The sequence below is a fragment of the Ursus americanus genome, chromosome 23, assembly GCF_024610735.1.
Source record: "Ursus americanus isolate L20-20 chromosome 23, mUrsAme1.1.p, whole genome shotgun sequence".
Classification (NCBI taxonomy): domain Eukaryota; kingdom Metazoa; phylum Chordata; class Mammalia; order Carnivora; family Ursidae; genus Ursus; species Ursus americanus.
The window spans coordinates 21,684,400-21,707,080 of record NC_142149.1 but is presented as its reverse complement, the minus strand read 5'-3'; the positions used below and the strand labels follow the sequence as shown (position 1 = coordinate 21,707,080).

General features: G+C 37.1%; 1 protein-coding gene across 4 annotated transcripts in view; it reads right to left on the bottom strand.

Annotated features, from left to right (window-relative positions):
- FBXL20 (F-box and leucine rich repeat protein 20) overlaps positions 1-22,681 on the bottom strand; it is an 88,267-nt gene that overhangs the window by 42,990 nt on the left and 22,596 nt on the right. For 3 of the 4 annotated variants that reach the window (XM_045777743.2, XM_045777742.2, XM_045777746.2), the window contains exon 2: positions 1,850-1,911. In XM_045777743.2, coding sequence (XP_045633699.1) covers positions 1,850-1,911 — 62 coding nt within the window. Of the gene's footprint in view, positions 1-1,849; positions 1,912-18,156; positions 18,282-22,681 lie in introns of all 4 variants that reach the window. The other variant, XM_045777745.2, reaches the window with a different exon arrangement.

The following is a 22,681-nucleotide window of genomic DNA, read 5'->3' as shown; positions in this document are numbered from 1 at the left end:
CGCATACCCATTAGCTGTCACTCCCTATCACCCCTCCCCACAGCCCTTGTCGACCCCTATCTCCATGGATCTGCCTATCCTGGATATTTCATGTAAGTGGAATTATACAGTATGTGGCCTTTATGTCTGTCTTCCATGGAGAAAAACTCTAATAAAATATAAAAATGTAAACCATAACAGGGTGCAGCTAATTACCAAAGAATCAAATAATTTCCCTGAATCTTACTTACTGAGTCTTTAGGTAAACTGCTATAGAACAAATTAATGCCATTATAAAAAAAAAACAACTGAAGTATGTCTTAGTGTAATCAGTTTATACTAACACTAAAGAACATAACCCATTTAAGAATATTTCTCCTTAAGATGGCTAAAATTTTGCTGACATTTGAAGGATATTCAATATATCCAGGATACATTCTCCAATAGCCCTGGGTACCTTATATTATTTCAACTACAGTCAACAGCATGTACTAAAGCATCGCTTCCGTGAAAACAATCCATTCCAAGTTCAATTCTGTTATTTTTTTCTTAGTATCTCCAAAGTATAAGTATTACATAAAGATTTGTAAGAAAAGTCCCTGCTTGCAAGGTACTTGCAATATAGTGAAGGACTCAGATGTGCAAATCCTTAAGAAATACCAGGAATACTCGTCTTCACCAGCACTAGTGTGAGATTATTTTTCCACCTTGAGCAGGGGATTGGGCTGGTTATGGGCTGGGGCAGTAGCTGCTAAGAGCAAGAGGCAGATGTCCCTCAGTAGAACCTGTTAGCTTCTAACATTTGCATAAGAGAATGTATCTTTCATTCTATGTCATGATATTCTACATCAGTGAACAAAGAATAGCACTGATTAAGTGCCCAAACAGGGGCGCCTGGGTGGCTCAGTCAGTTAAGCATCTGACTTTGACTCAGGTCATGATCTCAGGGTCCTAGGATCGAGCCCCGCATTGCGCTCTGTGCTCAGTGGGGAGTCTGCTTGTCCCTCTGCCTCTCCCCCAACTTGTGCTCTCGCTCACTTGCCACTTGCTCTCAAATAAATAAATAAATAAATAGAATCTTTTAAAAAATTATGGGCACTGAAAATAACTCCCCTAGTATTTTCCTAGGCAATTCCTAGGTCAGATGTATATAATTGGGGCCTGTGGGTTTTATGTTGTGGGTGATCCCAAATGTAATTTCTACATGTTAAAAATGAGGAGGATAAAACTGTAACTGTAATACAAGAAAGAGCTTCAAATAACTTTTACCTTTTTATCTTTTTTTTTTTTTAAGATATTATTTTTAAGTATACCCAACATGGGGCTTGGACTTACAACTCTGACATCAAGAGCCTTCTGCTCCACCAACTGAGCCAGTCATGTGTCCCTACCTTTTCACCCTTAAAGTAAAGGGCTGTGACTCTTCCATACAGTGCCTCAATATATATGATATCTTGTCGCAAATACAAGTCACTTCATGGACATATTTGATATTGGGAATGGGAAGTGGGGCGAAGGGATGGATTAGAATCACTTCAAAAAAAATCAGCATTATAATAAAATAAAATATATTATCTCTTTCACATTATATACAAGAATAGAACAAGGGAAAACTAGTAAACAAAATCACTTATAGGTACAAATCAGGTAGGAGAAAACTGTTTTTAAATTAAACATTTAAAATTTTGATTCATATCTAGAAAATACAGAATCAAGACTGTTTAACAAAAGAATCAATAAATTTACAAATTCAGATAATCCAGTTCCTATACATACACGAAAAAAATTAGCAATAAGCCTAAAAATTTTTAAATAGGCAAATATACACATACACACACACAACCAAACTAAAATTAGCATTCAGACTTACCGTAATAGGAGTTCTTTGGGAAGTTTTTTATTGATTACAGCTTCATCACTATTTGAGAACATCTGCAAAAACAAAATCATTTAGTGTTACTTAACATTTTATTACATTCAACTCAAAGTTTAGAGGCAATCCTCTAAAGAGAGGTGAATAAGTATAGTGGGGATTATAAGACAAAGTCATATTTTTAGGGACTCTAGGCTGAAAAACATCTTTGAGACATTTAATTTGTTCCTTGTCTTCAGAAAAAATTAACAGCAATCAGAAGGATGACATTATGTGGCAGGTATCGTTTTAAGTGTTTTTCATGTAGTAATGTACTGAATCTTCATACTATCCTTAATCTTCACTTTCTTGTAAGGAAACGGCATCGTAGAAGATTTATTTGCTTAAAATCACATCACTGCACAGTGACTATTTAAAAATGCCATTAAGATAAAATTGATTCTCCAAATCTAAGTCACATTTACTTGTTCAAGGTGGCGCTCAGAAACCTAGGATAGGGGACATTCTGAGTTTTATACAAATGCAGAAAACTGCTAATGCTTCATAACCACCACCACGTGCATTCTTGATGCACACAAGTGATCATTTAACAAATTAATCAAATAGAACACAACGGGGACTTTTAAACAGTCACCATTTCTTCCATAAAGGAGATCAAGACTATAGGCTTCTATAGTAATTTACATAAAAAAACAAATACCTACACTCAATAAAAAGCAGAGCAAAAACAGCAAACACACATGTCATTGAAGCCGAGGGAAAAATGTTCAGTCCCTGCTATTATGTATTACAGAGATGCCTCTTGACTTTATGCAACGAACACTGGCTGAACACCCTCTCAAGTCAGGCACTCTTACAGGCAATGAGATACAAAGAAAAGATGTTCTCTCTGTACTTCAGGAGCTCGTCCTCTACAACGAACACAAACAAGTAAATACTTTATTATTACAGATAAATGACAACTGGTATATGAGAACAAAGGAAGAAATAACGAATTCTGCCCACACCTGACATTTAAACTGGGTCTTAAAGGAAGGCCAGAAGTTAATTAACTAGGAAAAAAGGGGGAGATAAGATGTATAAAAGTATGGAGTCATACATGAAGGCCTTAGCATTTCATGATTCAAAGTAGACAAAGTAATGGAAGGGAAGCAAAGGGATAGGAAAGTAGTGGACAGAATGTACTTCCCCCTCAAACTCAGACATTCAAAGAGTAATTACAATAGATATTTTCTAATAACTGTAACAACCTACCCTCCAGCTAAATGGAAAGCTCTGTGAGGGCAGGGACCATGGCTTTCATATTCGCCAACATATTTCCAGGACTGAGCACAGAGCCTGAGACATGGTAGGAACTTAATAAATTGAACTGTTATGTGGATAGTAGGGTTTGGTCATGAAGGAAACTTGTACATCAGGCTAGAAATTTGAAATAATCCCATAGAGAAGAGAAACCTAAAGAAATTAAACTCTGGGTTGGAAGTAAGGACATAAGCTAAGAATACACTGAAATTATAGTTCAAGTAAAAGATGACGCAGGTCTCTGAGATTACAGGGTTGGTGAAAATTAAAAAAAGAAAATGGAGAAAAGGACTTTTGAAGAAGCAAAAGGACTTAGTGATGGAAAGGTGGCCTATCTATCAAGTTGCAGTGCAACAGAAATCTTATAATAAAAGTAATGCTGTTGACTGACAATGACATGTTTTAGGAAATTATATGACATCAAAGAGTAATCTGCTTCCCTATAATTTCTACCCATTAGTGGAAGCTATTAAAAAATCATATCCTTCTTCTATAAGACAGTCTTTCAAAATGAAGCCATCATATTTCCTCCTAAACAAGTTTAAGTTCTTCTCAAATGATACGGTTTCTAAGATGCCACGCCACGATGGTAACTCCTCTCTGGGTACACTTACAGAAAAGAACACGTGCGGGAATTATAACCCATTTAAAAAGCTGGATAATCAAGGGTTGATGACATAAAATACAATGTCTTGCAAAGAAAACTAAAGCATAAAAAACAGACCTGGGAGACTTTTCAGAGTTAGATAGCATATATATTAAGCTTAAGATCTGGGGGGAAAAAAAGACCTTAAGTACAAAACAGACTCATTCAACACCCAATCTACTAGACTCTGCCCAACTCAAAATCACAAAAGGACAATCACTTATATATTAGAAATGCTAAGCTCTTTATCTTGCATACTCAAAGTATATTTGTTAAATGCTACAAATCTTACCTCATAAGGTGCTTTTGCTCCCTTGAATATATACAGTAATTAAATTGTTAAAAAATATAAACCTGCCATACGTCATTCACGAGACTTCTACAACTCTAGATATAAAATGAAATCACACCCAACAACTAATTTCTTTCCTTGCATCAGTCTATATAGACTGAATGGTGTTACTTCAGCTCAGGTCATGATCCCTAGGTCTTGGGATCAAACCCAGCACGGGCTCCCTGTGGGGTCTGCTTGTCTGCCCCTCCCTCACTGTGCATGTGAGCACATGCTCTCTCTCAAATGAATAAATCCTTAAAAAAAAATGAAGAATTAAAAAAAAAAGACTGAATGGTGTTGTGTCTGTAGGAGCATAATGCAAGTGAAGGGAAAAAGGAACAGACAGTGTCCCGGGAGGATTTGGGAAACACCAGGCTTAAAGGACATCTGTCCAGACATACATATCCCTCTTCTCCCTTCTGCACATATATATTCTACTCTAACGTTCCAAGAAAGGATAAAATCAGTGGTTGAAAACCTGTGGTCATCTGACCAAAAGCACCAGCATCAAGTGGGACTTTGTTAGAAGTGCAAATTCTTGGGCTTACCCAAGACCTATAGTATCAAAAATGGGGTGAGGAGGAGGTGGAGAGAAAGAAGGGCAATCTGTATTTTAAGAAGCCCTTCAGGTGACACCAATGCTTCCTGAAGTTTGAGAACCAACGGACCAGAAGAAGCAGATTGTAAATCTCAGGATTTAAGAAATTACAGTTCTGGGGTGCCTGGGTGGCTCAGTTGGTTAAACATCCGACTTGGTGTTTCAGCTCGGGTCTTGATCTCAGGGTCGTGAGATTGAGCCCTACATTGGGCTCCATGATGGGTGTGGAGCCCGCGTTAAAAAAAAAAAAAAAAAGAAAAGAAAAAGAAAGGAACGATTACAGTTCTATAAAATAATCAGAGTATTTCATTATTTGAAGTAACATAAGAATGGAGGTTGGAAATCCTAGAGGTAGACACAATAATTCTAAATGTTTTCTAGGAAACCCATATGGCTTCTGCTCCAATTCATGGCATTGCTGGTAAAATAAATGTTTCCTAGAAGCAACAGAATATATGTCTTAGGTATTTTACTATTTCAGCTGAATCCAAACTTTGGTTTTTCATGCAAAATATAAAGATTATCAAAACCAATCAGATCCAGGATATAATGAATTACAACAAATCTTTGAAAGATTTCAGATATAATTGTTGTAGAGGAAGTGACTGTTCAAATGTGACATTATCAGGTAATCTAGTTTTATATTAACACAGGAATATATCATTGCATATTTTTTGTAATCTATCCACAAACAATTACAAGGACGTGATCATGGGAAAAACATGAGAGCAACCAGATTGTTCTCTATTAACTCTTTCAAGGGAGGATACCATCCCCTGAACAAGCAAACACAATGCAAAAGCATTTATCTAGGGAATAGGACATGCTTAAATATTTGGGTTTTAAAAAAATCTAAGTGACATGTTTTGTCATACACTAGCATTTATTGTTGCTTTGTATAAAACTATAATTGTTTTTCTATAAATTCTATTGCTGAGAAATGTAGTAGCAGATAGGTTTAACAAAGGAAATAACAAAGACCGTACTTGCTCAACAGTGACCCCTGCTGGTTCAACTGGAGTATAGTTCCTGACTTCAAAAATTAAAAGATCTGATTCAGCATTATAGAAGAAAAGAAAGTTTAATGACTACTTTGGCAGAGAAAATTAATTATCCATTCTCCTAGAGTAACAGAATTCCCAACTTTGAGCTAGCACATGGCTGTATGGAAAGACAACTTTATTTCTCTTGCAGCTAGATAAAGCCAAGTCACTAAGTTCTGGCCAATGGGAGGAAAGAAAAAGTGATGTGTGCAATTTCAGGAGTATCCTTAAAGAGAGAAGGTGTGCCCCTTCTTACTCCTTCTTTACTCCTGCTGCTTGAAATGTGGTTAGGATGACCGAACTCCATCTTGTATCACGAAGTTGAAGGCCACAGTTTTAAAGATAAGCAGAAAACTAGAAAAAGCCTGTAGATGACTGCAGAGACATACCAGGCCTTTGGACTTTATATGACAGAGAAAGAAACTTGTATCATATTTGAGCCACTTTTAATTTGGGTCTCTGATACATGTGGCTAAATTTACTCACATTATTTTATATTTTAAGAGGCATTTTTTGTTTTGCAAGATGAAGAGTCCTGGAGATTACACAAACATTGTGAGTGTACTGTACACTTAAAAATGATTAAGATGGCAAATTTTATATGTGTCTTTCCACAATTAAAAAAATTAAGTTTTTTTGTTTTGGTTTTGTTTCTACATTTTAATATTTCTAAATTTAGGACAGTTAAAATTAATTTTAATTTTTAATTTACAATTAAAATCAAAAGCATCCTTTGTGGTTTATAATGATACATTTTATAATTTCAAAGCAAGTTTTAACTATATATAGTAAAGTACAACCAATGGAGGAAAACAAAATAGAACTTAAAAACCTATTTGCTTCTCTTCAAGCGGGCTCTGTGCTTTTGTTTATACTATATTCTCTAAAGCACCCACAGAACCAAACTTGCCTATTCTATCAGCAGAAATAGACTTATGTCCACTGGACACGCTATCTATGCCATGAAGGCTTTCCCAATCTCCCTAACGGGATGGGATTGTTTCTTCCCCTATGAAACCACGAACGCCAGTTCTGAGTTGCTGTAGGACTCCTTATAAGACTTCACGATCGGAGAGGAAAGCGCCTCGTCTATTTAGTTCACCACTGTGTAGTCAGCAACCGACACAGTGCCTAGAAATTGGTGAACCAAAGAATGTTATTTGTACTGCAGGGATCTGGTAAGACTCTACTGATTATAAATTCCCAGCAGGTTTCCATGATTTTTAACACTTTGTATCTCTACGGTAGAGCGCTTTGCCAAAATTTTTTTAAAAATAAAAATGCTTAATAAATTGAATGTGACCCTAAATTTGGTAATTAGATACAAATGACATCAGCACAGTCACAGACTGATTATCATTACAACAAATGACTTCATTAAAACATCTGAAGAAACAAAAGTTTGGAGACTCAGCTTATAGCCCATTTATTCTAAGGGATATGAGCTACATTAAATTTCTTGTTAAAGAAAAGTTGTAATTACTGAGTTTTCACCACCATGCAATTTTATCTGTATCTAGTATTTTTTAACAGCTTTAAATGGTATAATTCACATACCATAAAATTCACCAGTTTTAAGCGTACATTCAATAATTTTCAGTAAATCTGTAAGGCTGTGCAACCATCACCACACTGTTGATGAATTGCCATCACCCCAAAATTATCTCTCACGCCTGTTTGCAATCCATCCACTTGCTTATACCCAAACTCAAGCAACCACTAACTGACTTTCTGTTTCTACAGATTTTCGGGAGATCTACAAAGATGGAAACATAAAACATGTCATCTTTTGCATCTAGCTTCCTTTATCCTGCATATTTTTGAAGCCCATCCATGTTGTAGCGTGTACCAGTAGTTCATTCCTTTTATGCTGCTGAACAGTATTCCAGTTTACGAACTGTCTTGTTTATTCATTCCTGGCTGACAAGCATCTAGATTGCTACAATATTTTTACTATTATGAATAATGCTTCTATAATTATTCAAATATAAGTCTTGGTTGAAATAGGTTTTCATTTCTTATGTATAGAATCTAACATGGAGAAGTGCTGAGTTGTATGTTTTTATACGTTTTTTTTTTTAAGATTTGTTATTTATTTATTTGACAGAGATAGAGACAGCCAGTGAGAGAGGGAACACAAGCAAGGGGAGTGGGAGAGGAAGAAGCAGGCTCATAGCAGAGGAGCCTGATGTGGGGCTCGATCCCAGAACGCTGGGATCACTCCCTGAGCCGAAGGCAGACGCTTAACCGCTGTGCCACCCAGGCGCCCCTGTTTCTATACTTTTTAATTTTTTTAAAAAAAGATTTTATTTATTTGAGAGAGCCTGCACACATGTGAGCAGGGGCGGGGGGAAGAGGAAGAGGGAAGGGAGAGGGAGAGAGACTCTCCAGCAGACTCTGGGCTGAGCGCAGAAATGCTGAGCTCAATCTCACAACCCTGAGATCATGAGTCAGACACTTAACCAACTGTCAAAACCAAGAGTCAGACACTTAACCAACTGAACCACCCAGGCGCCCCAAGACTTTTTTTTTTTTTTTTAATTTTTAAGTAAATTCTACACTCAATGTAGGGCTTGAACTCACAACGCACAACCCTGAGGTCAGAAGTTCCGTGATCTAGCAACTGAGCCAGCCAGGTGCTGCAGTTTATTTTAAACTTTTAAAGAAACAGCTAAATTGTTTTCCAAAGTGGCTATACCATTTTACATTCCCACCAGCAATGTACGAGGGTTCCAGTGTGTCCATAGTTTACTATCACTTGTTGTTGTCTATATTTTTAACTTTAGCCAGCTGGTATATCATGGTTTCAATTTGCTTTTCCGTAATTACTAATGTTAATGAGCATCTTTTCATGTTACCCAAATGACTTGTTTCATGAAATATAAATTCAAATGACTTGTCCATTTACTTGGGTTTTCTCACCATTGAGATTTAACTGTTCTTTATGTATTTAAGGACTTTGTATATATACAGGCCCTTTACGGACTCTATGATCTGCAAATATTTTCTCCAATTCTGTGGGTTGTGTCTTGTACTTCTTGATGGTATCTTCCGAAGGACAAAAGTTCCTAATTTTGATTAAGTTCAATTTACCTTTTTTAAAAAAAATGGATCATGCTTTTGATGTCACATACAAGTATTCTCTACTTTTTGAAAGACTGTGTTATGCCACTTTGCTTTTATGAAAGACCTATAGTTGTAGCTGTTTTTAACTAATACACCAATACTGTTTTTTAACTGATAACCAAAAGATATCTGAAGAGGATTTTCACTTTTGTGAAAAAAGGTAAAAAGCAATAACAGTGTTCAGGGTTTTACAGTGAGCCATTCGAGAGGCAGAGTGAACCTAGAGCAGCGAGAGTAGTACTGCCAAGCTCCTTCCCCAAGAACCAGGCTCAGCATCCCAGTATCAAGCTACCACAGCTCTGAACTGTGTCTGTGAGCATCTGTGCTTTATCTGATTTATTGGGAGCATCTATTAGCAAGATGTATCCTAAGGTATAAGAAAAGCTGAAGGGACATTATTTTTTGGGTCTAGGAATGTTCAAAAATTTGTCCACATAGATTAGTGGTAACTGCTTCTTCTCTTCGTACCGTTCCAGCTTACAAAAGGTTTCACAGGAACGCTATACTTTCAGATAGCAGGGAAAACCTGTACATGAACTCTGCCTAACCAAAGGTCATAAAGATTATCTACTATGTTTTATTCTAGAAGTTTTATAGTTTTAGTTCTTACATATCAGTGTATGATCCATTTGGAGTTATTTTTCATATATGCTTGGAGATGAAGACCCAAGTTCATCTTTAACCATGCAGATACCCAATTGTTTCAACACCATTTGTTTAAAAGACCATTCTTTTCCCACTGAATTGCCTTTATTGAAATCTTTATTGAAAACCACGTGACCACAAATGTAAACATTTAAGAGAGTCTCAATACTGTTCCATTACTTTATAGGTCTATCTTTACACCAATAACTATCCTGATTATCACAGCTTTAGACTATTTTGAAATCAGGAAGTGTAACTCCTCTTACTCTGTTCATCATTTTGCAGCATCTCCATACAAATTTTAGAACCAACTTGCCAATTTCTTCAAAAAAGCCTGCTGGATTTTGACAGAGATTGCACTGATTCCACAGATCAATTTGGAGAAAACTGCCATCTCAACAATACTGAGTCTTCCAAACCATAACTTGGATGTCTGTTTATTTTTTTAGGTCTTCCTTAATTTCTCTTGGCAATATTTCATAATCTTCAGTGTATAAGTTTTTGTTATATTTATTCCCAAGTATTTTATTCCTTTAGATGCTATTGTGAATAAAAAAAAATTTTTTTTAAAGATTTATTTATTTTAGAGAGAGAGCACAAGAGAGCGCGAGCAGGGGGAGGGGCAGAGGGAGAGACTCTCAAACCCACTCTGGAGCTCTATGCCAGGCTTGATCCCAGGCCCGAGACCATGACTGGAGCTGAAACCAAGAGTCTGACACTTAACGGACTAAGCCACTCAGGTGCCCCAAACTGTATTAATTTCATTCTAAGATTGCTCAAGGCTAGTACATATGTAGTATACCTTCTATTCATTTATGTTCAACCTATGTGTGGCTTTGAATCTAAAGTGTGCTTCTTCTACACAATATAAAGTTGAATCTTTTTTTAAAAATCCAGTCTGACAAGCTATGCCTTTTAAGTATACAAGCCATTCACATTTCGTGTAATTATTGATTTAGTTGGATATGTCTCATTTTGCTATTTGTTTTCTATATGTCTCGTGTCTTTCGTTCTTCCTTTACTATCTTCTTTAAAGCTGGTATCTTCTAGCATATCATTGTAATTTCTCTGTTGTTTAAAAAAGGTATCTTATCACAATCTATTTTAGATTATTACTAATTTAATTCTGGTAAAATAAAAAATCCTTGCTCCAAAATAAATCTATTCCCCCCTCTTTCTTTTTGCTATTATCATGTTACATATTTATTTTTTAAAATTAACTAATTTATTTGAGAGACAGAGAGAGCACATGGGGAGAAGCGTAAGAAAAGGGAGAGAGAAACTTTGGCAGACTCTTTGCTGAGTTCAGAGCCTGATGCAGGGCTTGAGCTCATGACCCTGAGTTCATGACCTAAGCTGAAACCAAGAGTCGGACGCTTAACCAACTGCGCCACCCAGGGGCTCCTACATATTTATCTTAAAAGCCCAATAATACAGTTTTATAATTACTGTGTCACACATGTGTCTTTTAATTCAGTTGAACTAATATAAGAGAAAAATTTATTTACAGCCTTCTATATTTACTCCTGTAATTAACTTTTACAGTGCTTTTCCTTCAAGTTACCATCTGGAACCATATCCTTTCAGCTTGAAGGACTTCCTTTAGTATTTCATGTAAAGCAGTATTTCATGTCTGCTAACAACAAATTCTCTGTTTGCTATTCTGGGAATGTCTCTGTCTATTTTGCCTATATTTTTCAGTAATAGCTTTCTTTGCTGGATATAGAATTCACTTAAATTATTTCTGAAGGGAAATTCACATAAAATACACCATTTTAAAGTACAATTCAATGGCATTTAGTATTTACAATGTTACGCAACTGCCACATCTCTCTAGTTCCAAAGTTTTCATTCCCCCAGTTGGGTGTTCTCATTAAGTAATCACTCTCAAGACCTACCACCCCATATCCTCCAACTCCCAGACCTAGCCAACCACTATTCTCCTTCCTATCACTATAGATTTCCCTACTCTAGATATTTCACATAAGTGGAATCATTCAATGTGATCTTTTATGTCTGGCTTATTTCATTTTTTATAAAATTTTTGAGGTTTACCCATATAGTACCGTATCTCAGTAATCCATTCCATTTTATGGCTGAAAAATCTTCCATTCTATGGATATACCAAATGTTTATCCATTCATCTGTCAATGGACACTTGGATTGCTTCTACCTTTTGACTACTGTGAATATTACTGCTATGAACATTATCTGTGCACAAGTACTTTTATGAATATTTCTTTTCAATTCTTTTGGTATCTATCTAGGAGTGGAATTTCTGGGTTGTTTGGTACTTATAACTTTTTAAGGAACTACCAAAGTGTTTTCCACAGTAACCGTACCAATTTACACTGCCACCAAAAGTTTTAAATTTCTCTACATCGGGGGCGCCTAGCTGGCTCAGTCAGTGAGAGCATGTGACTCTTGATCTCAGGCTCATGAGTGTGAGCCCCATGCTAAGTGGAGTTTACTACTTAAAAAGAAAACAAATTTCTCCACATCATAGTCAATACTTCTTATTTTCCCATTTTTTCTATTCTTAATTATATTCATCCTCGTGGTATAAAGTGCTATTTCATTATAGTTTTGATTTGCCTTTCCCTAATGACTAGTGATATTGAACATATTTTCCTGTTTGTTTGCATTTCATACATCTTCTTCGAGGAAATGTCTATTCAAGTCCTTTGACCTTTATAAAACTGGGTTGTTTTAACTGCTTTGTAAGGGTTCTTTAAATACTGTGGATATAAGACCCTTACCACATATATGATTTACAAATAATTTCTCCCATTCTTTCGGTTGTCTTTTAATTTCTTGAGTGTTCTTTGATATGTGAATATAGAATTCTTAATTAACAATTTTAACTTTCTACACTTTGACTTGTTACTCAGCTGCTTTCTGGCTTCCATTGTTTCTGGTGAAAAGTCAACTGTCAATCATATTGCTGTTCTCGTGTATATCATGAATTCTTTCTGTCTTGTTTTCCAAAATTTTTCTTTGTATCTGGATTTAAACAATTCAATGAGAGGTGTAGACCTCTTTGTGTTAGTCCTATTCGATTTTTGGACGTGTAGATACACGTTTTTCATCAAATTTGGGGAATTTTCAGCTATTATTTCTTCAAATATTTTTTTCTGACTCTCTCTCCTATCTCCAACTGTCTGTATTGTTGGTATAGTTGATGTCCCACGGATTCCCAAGGTTCTGTTAATTTTGTTTCATTCTTTTCTTCAAACTGGATTATTTTACTGTTGTCTTCAAGTCCATGGATTCTTTCTGTGTGATCTCCAATTTGACTTCTGAGTTCCTCTGCTAGTGATTTTGTCATTTATTCTACTTTTCAACTTCAGAATTTCCATTTGAGTCTTTTTTATTTATATTTCTTTACTGACATTCTCTATTTGAGTCACTGTCACCACACTCTCCTTTAATTATTTAAACCTGGTTTCCTCTAGCCTTTTTTTTTTTTTCTTAAGTAGGCTCCACACCCAGTGCAGAGCCCAACGCAGGGCTTGAACTCACAATCCTGAGATTAAGACCTGAGGTGAGACCAGGAGTCAGAGGCTTAACTGATGGATCCACCCAGGCACTGCTCCTTTAGTCTTTAAACATGTTTATATTAGCTGCTTTGAAAGTGGTAAGTAGTCTTTTAGCCGCAAATAATAAAGTATGGTAAGAAATACACTAAAGAGAGAACTGTGCAGTTTGCAAGAAAAAAAAAATTAGAAGACATATAGAGGGCCTAGATCTTGCTATACTGGAAAATAAAACCATTCCTCATCTTCTGTCTCTCAAGCCATAAGTTTCTCAAAAAGAGAACTACCCACAGGGTAAAATATCAGATAAAAGATGTGGCTATAAGTTCCTTTTAAAAACCTCAGAAAATTTTAAAGCCATGCCTAGTTGACTCTCTCAACTAGACAAGAAGTCCTCTAAGAAGCTTAAGGGAATTATCACACAACAGCCTGACACAACCAAACTAGAGACAGGCCTGTCTTAAAATGAGTTATAATGTTGTAGCTTTTGGGACACAGAATAACAGAAATCAAATTCCTAGAAAATCCTAGACATTTTTTTATTATTTTTTAAGATTTTATTTATTTGAGAGAAAGAGAATGTGAGCACGAGTGGGGGGAAGAGTAGAGGGGGCGGGGCAAGCTGACTCTGCGCTGAGTGTAGAGCCCAACACAGGACTCAATCTCACGATCCTGACACAACGACCTGAGCTGAAATCAAGAGTCAGACGCCCAACCAACTGAGCCCCTGGGGCCCTAAAGATCCTAGAAATTTTAAAGGAACACGTACCAGTTGGATTAAAAGGGACAGAGAGATTATTCAAAATGAAAAGAGGCCCCTGGGATCCCAACTTTCTATAGGAAGGAAGTCACTGAGAAAGATATTCAGCTTCGTAAGACATTTCTTATGTAGAAGGAGACACCTCCCAGAAAGCAGCATTAAGAGGCCAGAAGAATCACGGAGAACAAAAGATTAGGGAACCATTCCCAGGAAAACAGAACTGGGCCCCAGTCAAGGCACTTTTCCTGCTCCTGGAGTAGAGGACCCTGACAACATGTGCCCAGCTAGATTTCAGAACTGATAAGAACCAACAATTGCCATGTGCCTCCTGTTATCTCCCCATTTTCTAGAAGGAATGTCTATTGCCATTATTCTATCCCTGTGACAACAGTGTATATTGTGTGTTTGGGGCAGACAACTTTTCTTTTTCGTTTACAAGTCTCTGGATCAAGAGAAACTGCATAAGAGGACACCTGAAGTGGATATTTTGCATGTGATACGAATATGAATCCCTAGGGCGCCTGGGTGGCACAGTCATTGGGCATCTGCCTTTGGCTCAGGGCGTGATCCCAGCGTTCTGGGATCGAACCCACATCGGGCTCCTCTGCTGGGAGCCTGCTTCTTCCTCTCTCACTCCCCCTGCTTGTGTTCCCTCTCTCGCTGGCTGCCTCTCTCTCTCTGTCAAATAAATAAATAAATAAATAAATAAATAAATAAATAAATAAATAAATAAATAAAATCTTTAAAAAAAAAAAATGAATGAATGAAATTTTAGGGTGCCTGGCTGGCTCAGTCAGTAAAGCATGCGACTCCTGATCTTGGGGTCATGAGTTTGAGCTCCATGTTGGGAGTAGAGATTACTTAAAAATAAATTTTAAAAAATAATAATAAAGAGCTCTTCCTCTCCTCTAAGGAAAAAAAAAAGAATTAATTTTCCTAAAGAAATCCAGAGTTAAAGCTACATAAGATTTTCTTTTCACTATTTTTTTCCTATAAGTAATTTTTACTGATTATGCCATTCCTTCATTCAACTAACACCAGATGTTTTTCCGATTGGCTGATTTTCTTGCCAAAATCTAAGAGGAAAAACATTTTTGTATGGCTAAATAAACCTAAAACAAAGTAAGTTTGTAATTCCTCTGCCCAACATCTTGTCCCTAGTAGAAATATAATTGTATTTTAAATATAAACTACTGCCAGTGCATCATCATCTCATGAGTAAATTTATCCCAAGAAAGAAATTCTTAGATTAAAAATACCAAGGAAGGGATACACTTAGAAAACAGACACATTATTTAATAGGTCAAACTTTCTGCTTTGGACGCCTTCTAACATCTGACTCGACATTCTGAGCTTTCTTTTATCCTGACTTCTGTTTACCAACCAAAATCTATATCCACTACCAATTCACTGCTCTCAGTATAAAATAAGTATACACCTTTATTTTGCTTTCTGTTGATTATTTCTTTCAATTATTCAGTTTTAACTATCGCCAGCAACATTTTAGGGCCCTGAGGACTCCATGAACTTTGATGATCTACTGGGTATGACTGGAACTCATTTCGGATGCTGCTCAATCCAGGAAATCTCCCATGCCCTACTGAAAATTTCTTTTGAGGTTATGAAGTGAAAGGAAAGAACTGAAAACTCAAAGTAGCAATATAATTACTTGTCCTCTCTCCTCCTCCTTCACGTCCCCTAGTCCTACCCCATCTATATAAACATTAAAGAACTAAGAGTAGATACAGCCAGGCAACAATGGGATTTGACTCCGGATTAGCAAATATTTAACCCGTAATCTCATATTCCAAACGCCACAGGGGTTGGTAAATCAAGGGAAAGTAGAGTTTGATTTCCTCATGTACAAATTCTAGCCAATGTGCCAGAAACTGAAAACTGGCAGAAGCTGTGGAATTTTCCAAGACATATGTCAGATAGTAATTTTACAATTCACTCACAAACACACATTCTAAATCATCTTACGGTTATGGAAATATTTCCAAAGCAATAGTATTTTAACACAGCCATGGCATTTATTTGTAGAAAAAGCATTCTCCTGCTTTAGATAACATAAGAAACAAAGTACACAGCACCCTAGATATCCTAACTGCATGTCAGAAATTATATTTAAATTTAAAAGGAACCAAAAGAAACAGTGTTAAATTAGAACAAAGACTCTTTAAACCAGAAGCGAAGAAAAAACTTTATAAGAAAGTCATTAAGGTAAAGTGATACCAAGTTAAGAGAACAAGGAAATCTATTAGACTTCTTAGGCCATGGTATGGGTCAGACAATGGTGCTATTATGAACAAGACAACTAAACAAAGGATGCAAGATATAGCTAGATATTTGGCTGGTATTAACTGATAAATATCTGGAAAGAGGTCTCTACAATATGCCATAAAATTTCACTGAATTTTTATATAAAAAAATCAACCAAGACAAAAGGACTGGAAAAACAGCAGAGTCCTCCTTATCCCCACACTCTATAGAATCTTCTAGGAGGTTCTGGTTGCCTCTTTCTTTCTTTCTTTTTTTTTTTTGCCTTTCTTTTTCTAAATATGCTTGACTTGTCAAATTTAGATTTATCTACTGACATCCTGCCATGGAAAGTAAGTATTTAGTTTTAACTTCTATCCCCATCCTCCACATCCCATTAATTTTGTCAGTCTTTGTTTAAATCAAGAGTCAGTGTGAAAGGATTGAGATACTAGTCAGTACTCAGCCAACTCAGCCAAGGAGAACAGTAAGACCACACACTTCTCTCTACAAATTAATGACTACCTCATTTTTTTTCCTGTTTTCTATGTATTTTTAGCTTTTCCTCAAAAGCTCCAACATCTGTCACATGTCTATCAGTACTTTCCATTTGCTCATATACATCCGATACTTTTTCCTGCAGCTGTACCTTCCCAAAACCCTTTTTTCTTTCTTCCGCTTCACTCTCTGTTGGGGGACGCTCTGGACTGGCTACACAGCTGTCATCTTGGGCTCTTCTCTCTGAATTCTGCTTCTTGAACCTGATTTCTTCTCCCTTGCTATTTAGGGGCAACTTACGAACAAAAAAAGCTCATAAGAACTGGAATGTTGGAGTCACTTGCACATCTAAAAACATCTTTATTCTAGACTCACATTTGACTGATAATTTGGCTGGGAATAAAATTATAGGTAGGAAATCTTTCCCATTGAAGATATATGAAGACACAGCTTGATGCATTTCTATCTCCCTATGTTACTACTGTGATGGGTAATGCCATTCTGATTGGTCCTTTGAATGTAACCTCTAGTTACGCCTTCTGGAAGCTTTTAGTAAAGTCCCTGTATCTCCAGTTTACTCAATTTCATAATCACACCTTTGGGTCTTTGTCTTTTTTACTATTCATTCAGCTTCTTCAATTTACAAATCTATGACTTGGAAAATGCTTTGGAGATTTTTTTGGACATCATTTCTATTTTCTCTGTCCTCTCATATTTGAATTTATATTAGTTAATTATTGGACCTCTTGGTCTATCTTTAATTAAAAAAATTTTTTTTTTCCTCTGGGGGGTGCCTGGGTGGCTCAGTTAGTTAAGCATCTGCCTTTGGCTCAGGTCATGATCCCAGGATCCGTCCGGCTCCCTGTTCAGCAGGTAGCCTGCTTCTCCCTCTGCCCCTCCCCCTCCCCCTGCTCCTGTTTTTTTTTTCCCCCTCTCTCTCTCTCATGCTCTCTTTCTGCCTCAAATAAAATCTTTAAAAAAATTATTTTCCCCTATTTCCCTCCTTTAATCTTTTTGTTCTAATTCCTAGGAAACTGCTTCAACTTTATCTACAATCCTTCCACTATTTGGAAGGGGGCATAATTATAATTTTTTTTTTATTTGTAAAGGTTATTTCTTATTTGTTGAAGGATTTTCAAAATAACATCCTGTTCTTTTGAAGATGCAACATTTCATTTCTTAGAGATTAAAACCCTCTTCCCCCTCCACCCCAGTGTTCTCCCCTTTGCTCTTGCCTTGTCCCTTATTTGTTTGGCCTCTCATTTTATTTTAAAATATTTATTTATTTATTTTGAAAGAGAGAGAGAGAGACAGCACCTCTGAGGGGAGTGGCAGAGGGAGAGAGAGTCTTAAGCAGACCCTGTGCTAATCTTATGACGCTGAGATCACAACCTGAGCCAAAAACCAAGAGTCAGCCACTCAGCTGACTGTGCCACGCAGGTACCCCTGGCCTCTTATTTTAGAGGCTTTCCTCAACTATCTGGTTATTCCTTGGCTGTCCACTCCTATTCATGACATTAAGCTAAATGGAAGCTCATTTTTATTTCAAAGACCCACCAGTCTGTATGCAGATTTTCATTTAATTCCTTGGCTCCAAACCCCTATCCTCTTCATGCATCTGATGTTCCTGGATCCAGAACCCTCAGCTTCCATTTTCTTGGAGAAAAAAAATCTCCAGTTTCCTAAAGGAGGAAGAAGTAGTTTGCATGATTCAACCACTTCATATAAGACTTTTAAATACTACCAATTTTTTTTTTTTTTAACATTACCTACTTTTAATCCCAAGCCTCATCCTTGTCTTTTCAGAGACATTTTGCCAACCTCTGGGGAGGTTCTGTTGGGTAAACCCATTTGCTTGCCTTTGCAGACAGCCCAGGGTGTACCTTCCTCCATTCGGTTAAATCACTTAACATTCTTCTATCCATTTTTTATCTTCTAAAAAATAGTTGATATTTTGCATCTATGGTGACTTCTTCTTCCACTCATTTTTGTCCCTGGGGTCTTATGCCTCCTTTGATTCCTTTATTGCAATTTTAGTACTATTTGAAGAGGAAAGGAAATACATGTACTCTCAGTCAAACCCGCATGTTTGATCAAAATTCTCATGCACTATTTTTAGATGTCTTGGATAAAATCATTAAGTATACTTACTAAACTTATGGAGACTACAAAACCCATTAGGATAAATAATATCTTTGTTAACAGAATCAAGATTCAATATGATTTCTAAAGGACAGTATCAAGAGGAAACTAAATAGGGATAAGTTAAAAAATCTTTCATTTAGATGAAGCAATTACCAGTTACATAAATACAAAGCAGGAAACCTGGTTTCACAAAAAAACTTAGACAATTTTAGTTTATTATGAGTCATTCATGTGACTTGGTGGAACAAATTTTAAAAGGAAAGAAAAACTATAATTTTAGGTTACGTTAATGGGAAGCATAAGGACTAGATCAAGCAAGAAAACTACTCTACTGTACATTTTGAATGGTTGTCAAGAACTAATGTCACCTTTGAAAAAGGGAACTGACTAAATATAATTTAGAAGATGGATCCTAGGATATTGAGACATTCCAAACTAAGTCTTAGGGAAAATGGTAACGATAAGAGGAATATTCAGAGTCTTGAATGGAAGAACATTACAGTTGCTATCAAATATCTGAAGACTTGTCCTTTAGAATCACGCAGGTCTTTATTATTCCAGATAGCCAACCTAGAAGAATGAAGGCAATCTGTATTAAGACAAATATGGCTTGCGGCGTTAAGCGTCTGCCTTCAGCTCAGGTCATGGTCCCTGCATCCTGGGATCGAACCTCACAACAGGCTCCCTGCACAGCAGGGAGTCTGCGTTTCCCTCTCCCTCTCACCCTCCCCCCAGTCATGCTCTCTTTCTCTCTCTCAAATAAATGAATAAAATAAAATCTTCAAAAAAAGACAAATATGGCTTAAGTGGTGCCTGGGTGGCTCAGTCGGTTAAGCGTCTGCCTTCAGCTCAAGTCATGATCTCAGGGTCCTGGGATCGAACCCCGCTGTCAGGCTCCCTGCTTAGCAGGGACTCTGTTTCTCCCTCTCCCTCTGCCCTTCCACATCCACTCATGCTCTGTCAAATAAATAAATAAAATCTTTTAAAAAAGACAAATACAGCTTACATAAATTTATGAAGCTGTGAGCTCTCTCCATTACTGGTCAGCCAGTCTACCCATTAACAGGAATGTCACAGAGTAGATTCTTTCACTGAAAAGGAGCTTGAACTAGATGAAATTAAGTTTTGTATCACTAAAAGAACCACTGGAAAGAAACTGGGGCACCTGGCTGGCTCAGTCGGAAGAGCAAGCCACTCTTGATCTTGGGGTGGTGGGTTTGTGATGATTAGTTTAAAAAATTAATAATGGGATGCCTGGGTGGCTCAGTCAGTTAAGCATCTGCCTTTGGTTCAGGTCATGATCCCAGGACCCTGGGCTCAAGTCCCATACAGGGCTTTTTGCTCAGCGGGGAGCCCGCATCTCCCTCTGCCTGCTGTTGCCCCTGCTTGTGTGTGCTCGCTCTCTCTCTCTGACAAATACATAAAATCTTAAAATAATAATAATAATAATAATAATAATAATAATAATAATAATAATAAAATCTTTAAAAAAATAAAGAAACCAAGAGATGAAGAAGGTATTATATATCATTACAATATAATATTATATATATATTATATAATGATAAAAGGGGTCAATTCATCAAGAGGATATAACAATTGTAAATATTTATGCACCTAAATATATAAAACAAATAGTAACAGAACTAAAGGGAGAAATAAATAGAAGTTTTATTTCTACTCTCAATAACAGAACTGCCAGACAGGGAATCAATAAGGAAACAGAAGATCGGAACAACAGTGTAGACCTAACAGACATATACAGAACATTCCATCCAACAGCAGCAGAATACACATTCTTCTCAAGTGCACACAAAAACATTCCCCAGGACAGGAGCACCTGGGTGGCTCAGTCAGTTAGGCATCAGACTCTGATTTCAGCTCAGATCATGATCTCTGGGTCTTGAGATTCAGTATCCCCCCTTTTGGGCTCTGCCCTCAGCAAAAGAGTCTGCCTAAGATTCTCTCCGTCTCCCTCTCCCCTTCCCCACACATGCTGCATGCTCACACACACACTCTCTCTCAAAAAAATAAAGAATTAATTAAAGAAAAAAAGACATTCTCCAGAACAGATTAGGGCACAAAACAAATCTCAACAAATTCAGTAAGACAGACATTATATCAAGTATCTTTCTTGATCACAATGGTATTCCAATATGTTTTCCAACACCACCAATTCTCCAATCTGTAGCAGACACTAACTGGTTATCCTACAAATTTAACTCAATGCCAACACTATCGACAGGAGACCAAATCATATCCCACAGGTTGAGGGCTTAGTCTCACACAATTCCCCACTTGAGATCCCAACTGCAAACCTAGGTTGCTACCTGTGCTTCAGACTAACTGGCTATAAATTGGTGGTTCCCATGATCCCCTCCTCAGGTTCAATTTATTCACTCGAGAGGCTCATAGAACCCAGAGAAATACATTAACTTGCACTTGCCAGCTTATTATATAGATACAGATGAACAGCCAGGTGAAGAGGTACATAGGATGAGGTCCAAAATGTTCTGAGCACAGGAGCTACTGTCCCCGTAAGAACTGGGGTGGGCTACCCTCCTGGTATGTGATGCCACCAACACGGAAGATCTCTGAACCTCATCATTTTGAGTTTTTAATGAGGCTTCATTATATACGCATGATTGTTTAAATCACTGGCCATCTGCAAGTGATTCAACTCCCGGCCCCTCTATCTTCTTGGGGTTGGACGAGTAGAGGAATGGGACTGAAAGTTCCAACCCTCTAGTCGTGGTTGGTTTCCTTGGCAACCAGCCTCCATCCTTTGAGGCTTACAAGACAGAGGCTTTCCAAAAGTCACTTTATTAACATAAACGCAGCTGTGGTTCAAAGGGGCTTGTTATGAGTAACAAGATGCCATTTCACCTTTATGACTCTAAACTGAGGACAAAAGATCGATTATAACAATAAAAGAAGTTTCCATTGCTCTTATCATTTAGGAATTTCAAGGGTTTAAGGAGTTGTGAGCCAAGAATTGTGGACAAAGACCAACATACGTATTTATTACTGATAAGTCAGCCTCCATCTGTGGTATACAACACTTCATGCTCTGAGTTTCTCAGGCAGATGACCTGCAGACAAATCGTGATCTGCCTCTTGCCAATATTCTCCTCTATGGGCACTTCTGTTTGACCTTCCCATATAAGCAGGATTGCAGATGTCCCATAGTTTCAAAGATGGGAGTTTATATTCCTGTTTTATTTGATTTTTCAAATGAGCCTGGAAATAATTTTACTTTCCCGTCTTAAAACCAGAAAGAGGCGATGTCTGTAATCTTTCAAGTCCGATAACCTTGAAAATGAGCCAACTACTGTTCAAGGGCTAAATGTTTACGTTTGATAATTAACTCCCAAAGGATAACACAATTGAATTCAAGAACTCAAATGCTCAAACTACTTCTTGTTTTCAAAGAGAGCCTACAGTTTCTCATCTCTATGGCTTTTTATCTTCTACCTAGAAATCTACCCATTTTTAATGCTCTGCTCCAGGGGCGACTGGGTGGCACAGTAGGTTAACGTCTGACTCTTGGTTTCAATTCAGGCCGTGATCTCAAGGTCATGAGATCTAGCCCCACAACGTGCTCCATGCTCAGTACGGAGTCTGCTTAAGATGATCTCTCCTTCTCCCTCGGCCCTTCCCCTGCTGATGCTCGTTCTCTCTCTCTAAAATAAATAAAGAAATCTTAAAAAAATACTCTACTCCAATTTCATATCCTTCATGAAAGCATCTCTGATCCTCTCTGTTACAGAGGAATGTCTCCCACTTCAGGTTTCCATGAGGAAGAACTTTTTTCTTTTTTTTTTCTTTTTTCTTTTTTTTTTTTAAGATTTTATTTATTTATTTGACAGAGATAGAGACAGCCAGCAAGAGAGGGACCACAAGCAGGTGGAGTGAGAGAGGAAGAAGCAGGCTCATA